The sequence below is a fragment of the Echinops telfairi genome, unplaced genomic scaffold (assembly GCF_000313985.2).
Source record: "Echinops telfairi isolate 266 unplaced genomic scaffold, ASM31398v2 ScPeMD7_3;HRSCAF=10, whole genome shotgun sequence".
NCBI lineage: Eukaryota > Metazoa > Chordata > Mammalia > Afrosoricida > Tenrecidae > Echinops > Echinops telfairi.
In genome coordinates, this window is record NW_022103899.1 from 58,791,876 (window position 1) to 58,809,068 (window position 17,193).

At 59.4% G+C, this 17,193-nt stretch overlaps 1 protein-coding gene across 1 annotated transcript in view; it reads right to left on the bottom strand.

The window, feature by feature from the left end:
• Window positions 1–607: 607 nt before the first annotated feature.
• The window catches only part of NGEF (neuronal guanine nucleotide exchange factor), a gene marked incomplete at its 5' end in the record, with an annotated part of 30,920 nt that continues 14,334 nt past the window's right edge, over window positions 608–17,193 (bottom strand). Inside the window, 10 exons of the mRNA XM_004701684.2 lie at window positions 608–1,401; window positions 2,113–2,217; window positions 2,662–2,741; window positions 3,281–3,436; window positions 3,752–3,915; window positions 4,585–4,674; window positions 6,021–6,095; window positions 6,833–6,962; window positions 10,112–10,264; window positions 10,452–10,612. Of these exons, the coding sequence (XP_004701741.2) occupies window positions 1,211–1,401; window positions 2,113–2,217; window positions 2,662–2,741; window positions 3,281–3,436; window positions 3,752–3,915; window positions 4,585–4,674; window positions 6,021–6,095; window positions 6,833–6,962; window positions 10,112–10,264; window positions 10,452–10,612 (1,305 nt within the window). The remainder of the gene's footprint in view (window positions 1,402–2,112; window positions 2,218–2,661; window positions 2,742–3,280; window positions 3,437–3,751; window positions 3,916–4,584; window positions 4,675–6,020; window positions 6,096–6,832; window positions 6,963–10,111; window positions 10,265–10,451; window positions 10,613–17,193) is intronic.

The following is a 17,193-nucleotide window of genomic DNA, read 5'->3' on the forward strand; positions in this document are numbered from 1 at the left end:
GTGGTGCAGTCCCTGGATATCTGACAACCGCTGATTGTGGGAAGAATATCTGAGGACACAGTTGGCCGGGTAGGAGGCTTGGCCAAATTCTTGATGGTCAGCTCCTTCCCCTGTGGGACCACCACCCATCTAACGCCCAGTCCCTCAGCCAGTCTTGGTGCCTCAGTGTCCCCACTTCAACTGCAGGAGGCTGCCAGGTCCTTTGGCTTCTGTAGCCCTTCTCTGCTAGGGTTGAAATCTACATACCTGTCCTTCCGGCCATCTACCCATCGGGCATCCATCCTCTATCTGACCAGCTACCCATCTATCTACCCATCAGCCACCCACCACTCACTCACCTCTCCATCTTCCTACCTACAGTCCAACCATCCATCCACCCACCCACTCATCCTTCAATTCGTCTCCCATGCATCTACCCATCCACACATCATCCACCCAACCCACCCACCCACCCTTCTACCCGGAGGCCTGGGCCTGGTTGTCCCCTCCTCCATTAGAAGCCCTGCCAGCCTCTTCACTGGCCTTGGCTGCTTCATTCTTCTGTGCAGGACCCAACAGCACATTCCTGTGAGCCAGGACAATAAAGAAAAGATCTTCACCTCCTTTCTTTTACACATGATGCTTCTTTTAATGCAGCCAAGATGGAGATTTGGTTCTCTCATAACGATCACCCATATAAGATGCAGCAGCCGATTCATTCTTTAAAATGCTTAGACTTCTGAAGGGAACAGAAGTCACAGTACCTCTGGCCGGCCAAGGAGCCTGAGGTGACATGGGCCCTCGGCCAAGCTCTGGCTGGCTGAGGCTTGGGGAGGGGCGGGCAGAGGTGGAAGGTTTTAGTCCTGTGCACTGCAGGCCGCCCACCAGGCCCCTCCAGGCAAAGATGGGCTGTTTGCACGCTTGGTTCACTCTGGTGGCTCCCGAGGGGAAGAGGGACATGGGGAAGGGGTCAGCCATCACCTCCAGCCTGTCTTTGGCTAGTGCCACTTTCCTGGGATGCCCCCAGAGCATGCCTGTTCCCTTGTAGACCCTCTAAGGGACCGGGGACAGAGGGAGCTGTAACACTGTTTAAAAGTCACCTCGTTTATAAGGAGAGAGGTGAATCCTGACTCCAGTTCTGGGCCAGGGGTCAGGACAAGCACCCCTCACCCCCACCTGGGGCCCCTCTGCTGCCTGCCAGCCCTGCTCCCGCCTGCCCACTCCGCAGGGGTCATTGCCGATTCCGGCTGCCCAGCTTCCTACGGTCCTTGTTCTGGCTGCGCTGTGGGTCGTCCATTTTGTGGACTCGGAAACACTCCTTGAGGTTCTGCGACCGGATCTTGGGGTTCAAGATCTCCTCCGTCATGGAGCTGGGGAACCAGCCTCTTTCCTGGTCATGCAGTCGCTCGCCGAAGATCCACCCTGCGGGGATGGTGGAGTGGGGCATCAAGACCACCAGGGGTGCTGGACAGAGCTACCCCAGCCCCCTCCCAGGAGGCTCATTGAACTGGCTCGCAGGGAGGCCATGAGGCGGGCAGACCTCTTTGACCACACCAGTCTCGGGGCACATCCCAAGCCCACTGACACTGGAACTCATTCTGGGACCTTCCACAAAGCCCTGGCTACCTTCACACCGGGAGGCCCCAAGCTTGCTCTCAAAACGGAGGCACCTGAGGGGCTGGGAGATGGCCACGTGGCTATGTGGCCGGCAAGTCCACTGTCTCCCTCCTGCGGGCCAGTCCTCCGGGGTGGGGGTCCCCCTCCTGCAGGCCAGGTGCCCAGCTCAGGGCTGGAGGCCTGGTGGCCACAGGCTCCCTCGGGAACTGGTTGCACACATAGGGCCTGGGGTCAGGGTCGGGGTCACCGTCCACAGGTTTGCAGTGACCTGAGCTCATGGCCACTTGAGTGGGTGGGTGAGGGGGCCCACTGTTGAGGGGACAGCGGGGCCTCCTGGCCTGTGCCAGGCCTGCTTCTGCGACACGGTGGGAAAATAGAGGAATGAGGGGGGGCGTTGAGGTGGCATGGCCCGATGGGCAGAGCCAAGAGACCTGGCACTCTTGCCAGCCAGAACCGGAGAACCAGAACCTGTCTGTTTCCACCTGGCTGAGCCTGCCCCCATGCCCAGGGCCTCACCGTCCTCTGTCTGCTCCAGGATGTTCAGGATGTCAGCGAGGTCCAGCGTCAGCTCGTCCGGCTGCTGGGCCACGTATGGGTGCACGCATTGCACCTGGGGACAGTCTGGTGGGGCGGGGACACGGCCTTGTCACACTGCCCTGCCTGGCCCGGACCACCACCCAGCCCCAGCGAACGGCAGTGCTGCTGGTCGAGGCACAGCAGTGACCAGTGTCCAGTTGCTGCCACCCTAGAGGGCTCACTTGAGGGAGGGAGGGTTTCCTCTCTGGAACATGCCCGGCAGCAGTCTAGTGACATGGCTCGGGCCCGTGCTGCCCCTGGGTGGGGATGGGTGTGTGTGTCAGTGCCCTGTTTCTTTCCATCCCTGGGTGGGTGCGGACTCTGTCTTCTGGGCCCCAACCCCCCTTGGCCTGTCTCGGAGGCCCCTCCAGGTCCACCGGGGGCCTTGTCCTCCTCACCACACAGTCACACCTTCCCAGAGCTCAGGCCACCCTTGCTCCTCACAGGGTCTGACTGCTGCCCACCCCCCACCCCCAGGGGGCGACGTACCAAGCAGTCGGGACGTGAAGGAGACGAACTTGGTCCTCCGGTTGGGGGCCAGCGAGGTCATCCAGCGCTTCATCTCGCTCCTGCCACAGAGGGGGCATTGTCCAGTGCCTCCGAGGCGGCCAGGGACTGCCCAGCCCTGCATCCCAGAGTTGTCTCATGGGACACTGGGAATGCTCAGAGGGGTCACGTGACAGAAACCAGTGGAGAGGTGGACGGTCCATGTATCCTCTGAGAGGTAGCCAGAGAGGGCCCTCATGGCCGACCCACAGAGGATGCAGGGCCTGCTGATTGAGGCCAAGGCCCCTCAGCCTCCTGCCACCTGCCATTGACCATCTGAGAGGGACTGCAGGCCCAGGGCCCCCAGGGAGGTCCCTGGGAGGAAGCAGGGCCTGTCAGTGAGCATGTCCAAGAGGGGGAGGGTTGGGGTGGGACTGTGCCCTGCTCCTGGGCAGACAGGAGGTGCTCTCGATGGACCCTGGCATGCACCATTTCTCCCCACTCGTCGTGCCTGTCCCCACGGGGCACCTGGAGCTCAGCACCAGGAGGAGGCCTAGCCTGCGGGGGACCCTCCCCACGGGGCCTGGAGCAGGTGGCCGGGGACCCGGCCTCCTGAACTCACTGAGAGGACGCCTTGAGCATGTAGGTGGCCTCGCGGTCATCGGCGTTCTCCAGCAGCCGCAGGATGAAGACGTTGGCCAGCGTCTGGCCCTGGTCCTCCAGCTCCTCCACCCGGAGCAGGCCGCGCGGCGCCGAATCAAACACCTGGTACTTGTCCCTGGAACCGCAGGGTGGAGCGGACGCGTCAGGCCCTGGAGGGGCCGGGGACCTGGCTGCTCCTGGCCTTCTAAAGCCTCCACCTGGACACCTGGCTCCTTCACCTGCGGCTCAGGCCCCTGGCAGGCCCCACTTTTTAGATGGGGAGACGAAGGCTCAGGAGCCCCGGAATCCCTGTGCCAGGCTGGGCACCTGATTGGGGTGGGGGGCGTGGGCTGGGAGCCCGGGCTTCTGCTGGCACAACCATGGCTGGCCTCCGGGAGGAACTGCCGGCAGGCGGGCGGGAGGAAGGGAGGACGGGCAGGCGCGGACTCACCCAGGGACCTGGCGGCAGAGGACAAGCAGGTCGTTGAAGAGGAAGAGGTAGATCTCCCGGAAGAGCTTCTTGGTGCGCAGGGTGCGGGAGGTCTTGGGGCCCGACATCTGCTGCAGCTCGCCTTGCTTCAGTAGCCAGCGCGAGTGTGAGATGATGGGCACCGACTGGGGGTCAGGGGGTGGGGTCAGCACGGGCTGGGTTCAGAGAGCCTCTCGAGAGCTGCAGACCCAGAGCCCAAGGGCCTGGGTACAGTCCTGGGCAAACACAAACCCAGAGCCCAGGGTGCAGGGTGGGGTCAGACCAGGGCAAACATGGGCCCCATTGAAGTCTGTCTGCATGTGAGTACGTTTGTCTGCGGCACACGTCTTCTCTGTTCTGTATCAGTGTGTGTGACATGAGTCTGAGTGTACTTGTCTGTGTGGGTTCTGTGTGTGTATATGGGAGCACACCTTGTGTATACAGTGTCTCTGTGTGTGCCGGGGGCTGGCCTTCAGATGGAAGGGCTAGAAGGTGCCCTGCAGAGGGGGGCACCTTCCCAAGAAGTGGGGTCTTAAGTGTTGGGCTAACTGAAAGGTCAGCGGATCGAAACCACCAGAGGATCCTTGGGAGAAAGAGGAGGCTTTCCACTCCAGTAGAGAGTTACAGTGTAGGCCACCCACAGGGGCAGTTCTTGCCCTGTTCTACAGGACTGCTTTGAGCTGGAATTGACTCGATGGCAGTGAGAGAGTGTACACCCTCCCCCGATGGTCAGGCTGGTGGGCACTGTATACCAGCTCACGTGAGCAGACTCATGTGGTGGGGCCTCAGCCCCTGGGTGGGACGGAGAGACACACCTTGATCTTGAACTCCATCTTCTTCTGGATGCTGATCATCTGCTCCGTGCGGCTCATCTTCCGGACGCCCTCGTTGCAAGCCTTCACCACCTGCGACACACAGGGGCACCCGTTACTTTTATAAAACAGCAGCGTCCAAGCTCCCTTTGGGCTTGTTTTAAACCGTGAACGACGGGAGGCAGACGGGAGGGTCCAAGAAAAGAGGCCAAAAGCCAAAAAACTTAAACCATTGAAAAGACACACCTGGCCTGCTCATAGGCCACCAACCTACCAGACCTGCGGCTCCGTGGCCCTTTACTCGGCTGTACAGGGGGCGTGCCCCTGATGTTCACAGGGAGAACCCGCCAGGGGTTTGGCCACCAAGGGGTCTGGACTGAGGATACGAGGTGGCCCAAGGGGGGAGGCGGGTACATGGTGGTGAAGCCAAGGAGCCCTCCTGGCTTGTCTAAGCAGGGCAGTTTCTTCTGCCCAGCCACTGCTGGGCCCTCAGGACACCATGCCTTCCACCATGTCACTAGCACCATGGGGCCTGGCCAGCCGCTCAGGCCACGAGCCAATAGCACAAGAAGGCCCTCTAGGATCCGGGGAAGGCCTGAGCGGACACTTGCCACTCAAGGAGGAAGCATGTTCCTTCCATATCCACCCCATTCTGCTTGCAAACTCTCGGGGAAGCTGTTCTGGAAGACCAGGAGTTGGCCGCTGACCCCTCCATGCCCGGCAGGAGGTCAGCAAGTGGCCAGGGAGGGGCAGTGTCCATGAGGCACTGAGAACGCCTCTGGGTGGAGGGGAGGCATGGTGGGAGAGAGACAGGAACCAGGCAGGGAGAGGCATCGGGCGCTCAGAGAGCTAGAACCAGCCTGGCGGGAGGAAGATGCGGCAGCTCCGGATTCTAGGACGGAGCAGCAGCAGGAGCTTTAAAGTGGCTGAAGAGAGAGACCCGGTGCCCGGGGCCAGGCAGTGGCAGCAAAGAACGGCCACACCACCTCTCTGTCACCCGGGCTCACTGACAGGACGGGTAGAGACAGAAGACAGGGGCTCTCTCTTCAAGCCAACAGACAGCACCTTCCCCCCTTTTGTTGCCCAGTGATCTTAAGGATTGCAAAATCATATATCAGAATGCACTTGCACTTCCATAGCGGCTCCGGTCGTTCTGTAAAGCCCCTGGCTGAAGTTCTTTTGTTTTGGGGTGTCATGGGCAGGGGGCTGCTAACTGCAAGGATCTTAACCACCAGGCACTCGGTGGGAGGAAGAGGAGGTGTTTTACCCGGGAAAGAGTTAACAGCCTGAGACACTCGCAGGAACAGATCTACTCTATCCTATAGGGTCGGCCCGTAATAGATGGCCGTGAGCTTAAGGATGCTCGTGCCTGTGGAGAGCAGGGTGGGGCAGGAGGGTCTGAAGGCGGGTGGGACCCGGAATGAGGACGTCCAACTCACCATCTCCAGCTCCTTGTGGGCATCCAAGGCGGTGCACTCCCGCTTCGACCTTTCCTCCACTCGCTTCAGGATGTTCTGTGCATGGAGAAAGCAGGCGCTGCTTCCTCCACACTGCGGGCCCAGCTCCCCGCCCCCCCTGCAAGGCAGCCCTACTGCCGAACCAGCCTAAAGAGCCCAGATGATGCCCTGCTGGGCACAGGCAAAGAGCCTCTCTCTGGTGGACAGAGTCCCAGCCAGGCGAGGACCAAGCGTGTTCCGGCCTGCTCCTGTCAGGCCTGTGAGCAGTCTGCACATCCCTATCCCCCAACCCTGGGCTGCTTGAGGTGGGCTCTACCCACTGACCACGGGGAAGGGCTCTTCTCACCGGCTGCCCTCTGGCCCGCGGGAATCCCATGGGTGCATGACACCTGGGTTAGATGTAGACTCACTTTTGCCGGCAGCCAGCCTGGGCCGGGCAGTCCTGTCAGAAGCCTCCTCACATGCCACCCATCTTCCCGTCAGCCACGCCTCAGCCAAGTGTCACTCAGAGGCCCTCACCCCACCTGCCCCTGCCCCAAGCTCATTGCCCTTGCAGCCAGGCCTATGTCCTGCTAGTTGTTTGTGTGTGTGTGTGTGTGTGTGTGTGTGTGTGTTTCCAACCGAGCCCCAGGCCTTTCTTCTGAGACTCCTGTGAGGGGATTTGAACTATTCATCTTTCAGGGGTCTGCCAAGGGCTTCAGCGTCTGCCCTGCCAAGGCCTCCAGCAGCTACCAGAGACAAGGCTGAGCAGTCAGGCCCCCGCAGGGCAGTGGTGTGAGGGCGGAGGGCAGTACCTGCACAAGCAGCTTGAGGCGGGTGATTCTCTGGAAGGGCAGGATGAGGAAGGAGGAGAAGGGGAGCCCCCTGCACTTGGGGTCCAGCTCCAGCTGGGCGATCAGCTCCCGGAAGGCCGCCTTCTCCTGGCTGGGGACAGACACCGGCGTTCACTCCTTCCCAGAGCCACCTCCCCGGGTCGGGCCTCCCCACCATCCTCGTAGGCACTGGACAGCCCTGGGGCCTGGGAGCTGCGGCCATGACTTTTCTCTCTGTTATTTTTCTCATGGAAGATAAACCCTTGGGGTTCAAGTGCCTCCCGGGCCTGGCACACGGTGCCCAGGGCTCCAGCCTGAGTGAGGGGGCGAGAATGAGCCGGGCAGTGAGGCCAGTGCCAGCCAGGCAGAGGCTGCTGGGAGAGCCACACGGTCAGGAGAGGCCCTTTTCCTCCAGGCCTGGTACCCCACATGCACCCAGCCTGGGGAGCACCAGGCGCAGCAGCGTATCCACTGGCTCCTCTTGTAAGCTCTGCTAAGTCTTGAGCCCAGGAGGTCATCTCTCAACCCAACCCCAACCCCAACCCCAAGCAAAAATCCCCACACGGTTGCCTTGGATCATCCTGACTGGTGGCAGCCCCCACCCCCACCCCCCAGTCGAACGTCCATCATTGTTGACTTGAAGGCAGCGAGTCGGGGAAGTCCCCCGCACCTGTCTTCCGTGACCCTGATGGGTGGGTGTGAACTGGTGACCTTTAGATAGCCAGCTGGTCACACACTGCTGGACACACCGGGGCCTCCTTGGTTATCTCTTCAGACGAACCAAGAGCATCGCTGTTGGTTCCGACTCACGGGCTGCCAACCTCAAGGTCAGCAGTTCTAACCCACCAGCTGCTGTGCGGGAGAAGGGTGAGGCTGTCTGCTCCTGTATAGCGCTAGCGTCTCGGAAACCCAAAGGGGCGGTTCCACTCTGTCCTTTGAGAGGTGATCTCATGGAGACCCTATGGGACGGAGCAGAACTGCCCCTGTGGGTTGCTAAGACCTGCCTTTTTGCAGGGGAGCGATGAGGCTGTCGGCTCCCGAGAACATTACAGGCTCAGAAACCAACAGAAGACAGGTCTGTTTTACCCCTTAGGGTTGCTAGCAATCAGGATCGACTCCACGACATTGGGTTTAAAATAGATACACGTGTGTATACTTATTGCATATCAACCTCAGCAATAGAAAGCTTCATGAACAGCTCTTGTGGCTAACAGTTCCAAGTGTAACCAGGGTGGATGTAACTAGGCTGCCAGAGTTTCTAAGATCATCTCTCACTCACTCACAGCCATGAGTCGGGTCCAACTCAGAGTGAGCCTACAGAACAGAGAAGAATGGACTCTGGGCTTCCAAGCATGAACTTCTTGGCAGGAGTAGGAAATCTCGTCTTTCTCCTATGGAGTGGCTGGTGGGCTTGAACTGCTGACTTCGAGGTTAGCAGCCCAAAGTGCTGCCCACTAGGCCACCAGGGCTCCCTGAGAGCATCCCTAAACCCCAAGGATTTCCCAGGGACTGGAGTCTTTGTTATCTATGGGGAGGTTGCAGGTACTGAGCAGCAGATTCGGCTAGGCAAGTGAATCTGGGGTGAGTGTTGGCTAGTGGCCTCAGGGGATGGGGGCTGAGAGTAGAATTTCTCCAGGCAAGTATGCTGAGCATCGGGCTGCTGACTACCAGGTCAGGGGTTCAAACCTACCGGCCACTCTTAGGCAAAACGTGGCCATTAGTTTCCATAGGGTTTTGTCATAGAAACCCACGGGGCAGTTCTACTGGGTCCACGGGGTCACTGTGAGTTGGACAGACTCGGTGGCCGTGGTGTTTTCTTCACCTCTCTGTGTCTACACAGGTAGCCCCAGGCCACGGACACGATCCTTTCCCAAGGGTGCCCTTAAGCCGAATCCGTAGGTTCCTCCCGGACAGGTGCATGCAGTTCCTCTGTGCTCATAAGGCAGTGCCCCAGAAGGAGCCCTGGGGCGTAGCTGGTGGGACTTTCTAACCCCAGGGTCAGCAGTTCAAGCCCACCAGCTGCTCTGAAGGACCGCAATGAGACTGTCTGTGCCCAGACAGACTTACAGACTCAGAAACCCACAGGGACATTCTCTGCCCCACAGGGTTGCTAGAAGTTGGAACAGGTTCTCCGTGGTGGATTTTTTTGGGGGAAACATTTTTTTTTTTATCAGAGCAAGAAAAGCTTCACAGTTTTTCAGTGGTTTCAAAGCTTCAGAAGTGGTGAGTAATTTGTTTCCAGCAAGGGGTCCTTTCCAGCCTCTAAAAACTGGGGCGGATACAGAGTGCCTGAGTGGGCAGGTGGGCGGCCTCATCCGAGTGGACACTGAGGACTCACTGCCTGATGTACAGGGCTTTCCTGCAGTTGGTGGGTGGAAGCGAGGGAGCCTGGGGACCGCACGTTTGTGGCTGGCATCCTGAGGGGGCAGTGGGAGCTCCCTGTATTTGGAGGCAGCGGTCAGAAGCGAGGGTGTTGGCGTCTGGGGTCCTGGGCCAACCCTCCAGTTGGAGGAGGGGCTGCTTCCGGGGGAGCCGGGCTAGAACCAGGCCAGACTGGGCAGGTTCCTCTCAGTCTCCGAAACAGCCCCCTGTTCCCTTGGTCCCAGTTTTCATTGTTCAGAAGCGGTCACTGAACCCACCCAATGCTCAAGGGTCACTCTTTGCCATCGAGCAGATGCCGACTCACAGCGCCTCTACAGGACAGGGCCAGGGCAGCACTGCCCCCTCACCCCTTGAGTTTCCAAGGCTGTGACTCGTTACAAAGAGCTGACCTTCAGGATCGAAGCCCAATGCGTGACCACTATGCCCCCGGACTCCTGATGGTGTGGACCGTCCACCACTTACTGGGTGTGAGCCCCCAGGCAGGGGGCTGTCCAGTGACTTCAGAAAGTCCCGTGATGCTTCTGACCCAAGCTGAGCGGGTTAGCATCTTGCTGTGTAAGCTCATCTGATGTTCTCATCGGGAGACCCGGGGCAGGTTAGCAGTGGATTCAGAGGCCCCTCCCCACTAGCCCAGCCCAGGCTTTCAGCTCTGACCCTCTGTCTGGGGGTCTCACACCCTCACGTTGAAACCTCAACGAGCCTGCATGGTAGCTCTGGGCCCAGGCCAGTGGGCAGATGGGTTGGCTCTCTCAGGCTCAGCTCCCCAAGCTCCCTGCCAGAGGTACCCTCCGGGTGGGCACCGCGGCCACAGTTGACTTCTACCCCCTGGGCCGTGGCCCCTGGGCCCCTGTCGGCCCCCCCACCAGCCGGCACACTCACAGCAGCTGCTTGTACGTCCGCTCCTGGTAGGTCTGGTTGCTGACGTAGGTGATGTAGACGGAGAAGTGATCAGCGGCGTAGCGGTGCACGATGTCGCACACGTCGGACAGGACGATGTTCTCCTCCATGCGGCGCTCCAGCTCCAGCAGGAACCTGCAGGGCCGCCGACCAGGCTGGTGAGGGCAGCACACGCCCAGCCCCGACAGCCCGGCCCCCGTGCCCCGGCCGCTGCCTGCACCCTTCCTGCCTGCAGCCCGGCACCCACAGCCCTCCCTCCCTGGGGTCAGCCGGACACCCACACCAGGCCCAACCCCCCTGGGTGGACTGAGCGCAGCCGCACCGCTCGCTGACAGCGGTGACGTCCAGGACGTTGGAGAAGAGGATGTGAGCCTCGGAGGGGTGCAGGATCTTTTTGAGCCGCTCGTTTTCCACGAAGTGCGACACCAGCAGGTTCAGGCTCTTGTAGTAGGAGGCCTCGGAGGTGACGAGCTCGAACATGGCCTGCGGGGACCGGCAGAGGAGGTCAGCACCCGCTCCGGGCCACCCACCACCGCATCCCGCCAGCTAGCACACTGGTAGATGGGCAGTTCAAAGCCACCTGCTACCCTGCGGGTGAGCAGTGTCTGCTTCCGTAGGATTACAGCCTTGGAAACCTTGCTTGTAGGCTCACTAGGAGGGGGAGTGAGTGCCCACACCAGCACACTGTCCTCAGGAGACACTGGTCACACTGCCCGGAGCCTACGAATCATGCCTCCTGGCTGTCCTGGGTCAGAGCTGCCAATCACCAGGACCTGCTGTCCCCGGCCCTGCTCTGAACTCCTGCCAGCTCCTCACAGGGGCTGCGAGGGCCGTGACCACCTGGCATCCACAAGGGGCAGGACCTGAAGCCTGGTCACTGGCTGGACCTCTGCTGTGATCGACCACAGGGCTACCACGGGGCCCCTCTGAGCCCAGGGTCCACCTGGGAGCCTGGGGCCAGCCAGAAGGAGGGCCTCTCCCAGGAGTGTCTCAAAGGATGACAAGGAGCCTGGTGGCTTTTAACAAGGGCTGCTGACCGCGTCCACTGCCGCCTGGTCACCCTGGGCTAGCTCTCTGGACCCAGGGCAAGTCCGGTTCCCTGTCGCTGTCAGCACGCTCCTGCCACCAAGGCTGCCATCGGCTGGACTGTGGCTCCAGCCGCCCCGCATGTCCTCTCTGCCCACCTGTGCGGGTTTCGGAGGCTGAGGTGTGGTGGTGGGGGTGGGTCAGACAGCTGTCCCCTCCTGGACAGGGACCCCAAGCCACCTGACCCTCACGACAGCCCTGCAGAGTCTTGGGCATGCTTCTGCTGCAGACGAGGGGCTGAGATTTGAACCCCTACCCCGGAACCCAGGGCTGCCGCCGAGGTGGCTCTGCTGGGAAGCAGATCCATGGTTCTCGCCACCTTGGCAGCTTCGTAGGTCAGGAAGCCTCCGGCCCTTCAGGCGGGTGGAGTGGGTGTTCCACTTAGATTCCTTCCGGCCCCGGCCACCAGTGCCTTCCAGTCACCCTTCCAGCCTTCCCACACAGCCTTGACCCTTCCAGTGTCCAGATGGGGACCCCATGATGAGCCCCATCCTCAGGGCCACCAGCTGGGAACCAGGCAAGTCAGAATCTGGGGGCTCTGAGCCTTGGCCCTGGGCCTCGCTGGCTCCGCACCATGTCGCTGGGGACACGCGGGACCCAGACGCTCCACCACTGAGGTCACAGCCAATTACAGCCCGGGGGTAATGCGCATGGAGCAGGGGGCAGGGGAAGAGAAAGGGGCAGGCGGTGGGTGGGGGAGGCTTTGTGAGGTGTGCTGACCCACAGGACGACTCAGAGATTATAGCTCCCTTTCCAGGCAAGAGAAGGCGAGCATTTCTCAAAGCTGTTCCCGACCACCTGCCCCAGAGGGGTGGGATGGGACGTTGAAATACTAATGTGTAGGCACTTCCCCAGGACCTCGATACCCTGTCCTAAGACTCTCGTGTGCTTGAGGACCCCCGCTGCCCCGTGCTGGGGCCTCCAGACTGACCCCTCTTTGGCACCGGCCCCCCTGTGTCCTAAGCTGTAGGACACGTACCCAAAACATTATTTTTCTCAAGATGATCTGATGAATAAGGTGATTTATATGTGTGTGTTTATATACATATACATATATATGTGTGTTTATATATGGACACACACACACACACAGAGGCCACTGAAACAGGTGGTGGTCTTGTTGTTAGGTCAGAACGTCTGGGCAGAACAATGGAAGGGAATGCTGCCCGGTCCCGTGCTGCCTCACAGTCATCGTTATGTCTGAGCCACTGAGGCAGCCACGCAGTGAATCTCTCTCCCGGGAGGGCCTTCCTCTTTCCCCTGTCCCTCTGCTGTTACCGAGCAGGATGTCCTTCTCCAGGGACTGGTCTCTCCCGACAGTGTGTCCAAAGTCCGTGAGCTGCGCTTCTTCCGAGACCACACGACTCTCTCCTGATCCGTCAGCAGCCCCGAGTCAAGTGCACCGCTTCTCCTCCGCCTTCCTTACTCATTGTCCACCTTTCCCATGCGCGTGGGGGGACTGGACGTTCCCTGCGTGGTTCAGGCCCCCCTCACTCTTCAGACTAAGACTACTCCCAACGGTTTCAAGAGGCTTCACCCAGCAGATCTGCCCTCTGCAAATTGGTCTGGCTTCTAAACAGCCTCTTTCAAAATGACCCATGGGAAAGGCATCCCCCTCCCAGTCCCCCGGGAGCTTTCTCCTTCAAAGGTGAGGAGAGAAAGCACTCCTGGTACATTGTGGGGTTGGGTGAGCAGGAACAAGCGTGCCACCCTAGGCAGCTGGGGTGTGAAGAACAATTTGGCCAGACCGTGTCCAAATCAGAAAATTAAAGTAACTTTTGACCCCAATAACCCTTAGAAATCCCCACAGCCCTCCACAGTCCAGATGTTCCATCTCTCACGGTATCCAGAGGGGTGCTGCAGACAGCCTCCCTGGGGTGGGGGCAGGCCATTTTAGAATGCCCAGAGTCCGGCCACAGAGGGGCTAACTGAACTGCAAGATCAGGACCCAGAATCCTAGCTGCACAGACACAGAAAGGTCCAGCTTAGCTGGAGAAGTCCAGTGAGGGGACAGAGTCATGCCTATAGTAGTTCACTCCTTGCCCTGCCCACTGCCTAGCGGAAATCTATCTCTTTGGAGACCCTCTCGAACCCTGTGCCTGAGGCATCCGGGATTGATCCCCTGGGATAAATAGCTAGGGACTGTGTCACCAGACACTCCTGGAGAGAGGTAGGGGCGGCGCTTCCACCCATCCACTAAGCCACAGCCTGGCGACACCTATGTTGTGTCCTACGCCCTTTTTCATGAGAGCAAATGACCGAGCAGTGCCAACTCCTCTTGGACCCTTTGGCTTCTGCATGAGCTGGATCCTGCATCGGGTTCCTTGATCTCTGCATGTGGATCCTGGGACCTGTCAGCGGCGACCCACGGCGGATTCCTTCGCCCGGCTGCAGACCACGGCACCCACCAGCCTGTGCCCCCTGCGTCCTGCTCATCAGCTCCCAGGGGGTGAGAGAACCAGAACGCACCGACCTGCTTCCACCACGGCGCAAGCGTTTCTTGATGTCCGTCCCTTTCTACTCCCGACACACGGGTTCTGCTCCCCAAGAGAACCCAACGCGCACCCGCCTCCCCGGCTCATCTGGAAAAGGGAAGAGGTGACTTTGCCAAGCCAGGCACAGGGGCTCTGTTTCTAAGTCAAGTGGGACGGGGGTGTCTGTGGCTCGGGGAGTGGTGAAAACCCACCTTCACTCCAGGGGTGTTTAGGACCCCGGCCTGCCCCTACCTGACTCACTTGCTGAACCGATGAGGCGTCTCTTAAAAGAGACACAGTGATGTTGGCAAATAAAATAACCAGGGCAGTTTGATGAAAACAACTTCTTAACAGAGGTATACCACGTCAAGCTATCACATGCCAACCTGGGTGGCGTACACACTTGACCAACAGGTTGGGCTGTGCAGGGCACGGCGGTTGAATTTATCCAGAAGCACCACGGGGCAAAGACCTGGCTGCCTCCTTCCAAAGAAACTGCCACTGGAGGCCCGTGTGCAGAGCACAGTTCCACCCTGATTCCCACGGGCATGGCCAGGAGCAGGCTCGGCCCCCTGGCAGCTGGCCGGTGTCCAAACCCGTACTTCTTCCGCCTACATGTCAATGCCATTGACACACAGGGATCCTACAGGGCAGGGTGGCACTGCCCTGTGAATTTCTGAGACTGAAACTCTTTCTAGGAACAGAAAGCCCTGTCTTTCTCCCTTGGAGCAGCTGGTGGTTTCGAACCGCGGACCTTGTAGATCGCGCAGCCCAGTGACTAACCACAGCACCACCAGGGCTCTTAATATGGAGCCGGTTCCAACTCATCTACCACAAACTCAACAACCAAAACAAGACACCTCACTCTCATTGCATCAATGCCGGCCCACAGAGACCTTACAGGACAGGGTAGAGGCGTGCCTGTGGGTTTCTGAGACTGTCACTCTTGACGACAGTACACAGCCTCCTCTTTCTCTCTTGGGGCAGCGGGTGGTTTTGAGCTGCTGACCTTGCAGTCAGCAGCCCAATGGGTAACCCGCGAAGGCACCCCCTCCATGAGATTTCACCTTTAAAAGGACAGGTACGTGACTCCGTGGGCTTGTTATAGAAAAGTACAGCCATCATTAAACTTTCGGGGACATCGTCATTTAAAAACCCTAAGCAATTTCCTTTTACAGTGGACTATATTGTTTTGAGGGTGGGGGGGGGGGGCTGTTTAAAAATGGGAGTAGAGTTCAGATTCCAGAGGCCCAGGGTAAGTCAGGCCTGGAGCAGCACGTCCTGACGGAAGTGGATCCCGGGTGAGGCTGTGGCGGGGGCCCTCGGTTCCCGCCTGGAACTTTCCAGCAGGCTGAGCCAGTGTTGTGTCTGGGCCCACTGGGTGCTGCCGCCGCCGCCGCCGCCGCTGGCAGCCAGGGCAGGCCGCTTTGGCAAGCCTGCTTGTGTTCATGTTGCTTTGGCGACATGTTCAGGGCCCGGCCTCGGCACGCTGCTCCCAAGAGCGGCCAGCCGGGCATGTCTGTCCCCGCCTCATCCTGCAGGGTCGCTGAACTGGAACCGACTCGATGATGGAGGGATTTGGGCCTAGGCGCTTTATAATCCCTTGCAATCCACAAGGCCAGCAGTTCGAAGCCACCAGCTGCTCTTCGGGGAAAAGATGGGGCTTTCTGCTCGGCAGAGTTACGGTCTTGGAGACGCGTGGTGGTGCGGTTCCGCCTGGGCCTGTAGGGGCTGTGAGTCAGCATAGACTCAATGGCAGTGGGTCTGGAGTTGTGGTGGTGGGGGTTAGGTGCTGTGCCGTCCGTCCCGACACACCGTGACTGTACGTACCACAGAATGAGACCCCGCCGGCCCTGCCCACTCCCCACAATTCTTATGTTGAAGTCCACGGTGGCAGCATTGTGCCCAACCATTTCCTCAAGGCCTTTCCTCTTTGTTGCCACCCCTCTGCGTTACCGAGCAGGGTGGCTGTCCTTCCTCTCCTGACAGCAGGTCCGGAACATGTGAGACTTCGTCTTACCACCCTTGCTTCTAAGAGCATGCTGGCCTTACTTCTTCTGAGACAGATGTGTTTGGCCTCTTGGCAGTCCAACGGCACATTCAATATTCTTCCCCAGCACCGCAGTTCAGTTAACTTGTTTATGGGCTATTTGAAAGTTATGAGTCCACTCGGAGGGGGGTTGGGAGAAAGGAAGGCCTGGCAATTGACTTCCAAAAAATGAAAAATCACCCACCTAGCACCCGGGGTGGGGGTGGGGGTGGGGCGCCCAGTGCTTCTGACAGGTGCCAAGTGAGTGGCCCTGAGTTGGAGCGGGCCTGTGTTGGTGGGGTAGACGGGCCCTGGGCAATGATGGACACACCCGTGTTAACAAAGGAGTGACCAGCTCAGAGGCTCCTTTCCTTTCTGGGGGTGTCTGATGGTTTGCTGGCCACGAGCACTACCCCTCCCCTCTGCACCAGACTCCTCGCTCTCCAGGCTCCTTTGTGGCCTAGCCCGGGTTCCACCAGCTTCTTTCTCAGTTCAAACCCAGCTCCCGCATCGAACACACAGCCTGTAGGACACTGTCACTCTGGAACACTCCCCCATCGGAAGGTGGGAAACCAGGAGTCTAGGAACGAGTTAAAACCAAGCCGAGGAGCCTCTGCTGTCCAAGAAAAGCCTTTCCAATTTCCGCTGCCTGGCTTTCTTGTCTCTTTAAAAAAATGTGGCCAATCTATGAGTGACAAAGCGTTCGTCACTTGGACACTTTGCACAGGTGCAATTCAGCGCCATGAATGTCCCGCCATCGTGCTGTGCATCTGCCACTTCTTACTTGTTTCCAGGAGATTCCAGGACCCTTCCCAGAAAATCAGCCCCCTTCCCCGGCCCCCCAAGCAGTGACTCCCCTTGACTCTTCCCTCCTGCGAAGCATGAATGGACCATGGTCTCAGGCCCGAGCCCAGCCTGGATGGTTCACCTGAGTGGATCAGACAGCAGGCGGCCTCCCGTGAGGAGCCCTGGTGGCGTAGTGGGTAGGTGTTGGGCTGCACACGGCAAGGTCGGCAGTTTGAAACCACTAGCTTCTCCACAGAGAAGGACGAGGCTCCCTGCTCCTGCAGGAACCCCTGTGGTGTCGTGGTTATGAGCTGGGCTGCAATCCTCGTGATCCTCCCGGTAGGCGGCCTGTGAACAGCTACGGTCTCCGACTCCTATAGGAGCCGCGATGCGTCCGATGCGTCCCCAGTGACTCGATGCAGCGAGTCTGTTTCTCTTTCCTTACTCACGCAAAGAGCTGAGGCCTCGGAGGTCACGGGCAGCTCTGCTCTTGGTCACTCTGTGATCCAGCACAGAGTCCGTGGCCGTGAGTTTGAGCTTGTCCTTTCGTGGCCGTCCGATTCCCTCAGCAGGAGCCCGCGTCTCCAGGTTCACCCCAAGGTGGCCAAAGGAGACAGAAAAGACCCTGCTTTGCTCCGAAGTCTCCAGTCTTTCAAGATGCATCAGAGACTTGGGCGACTGTGTTAGTC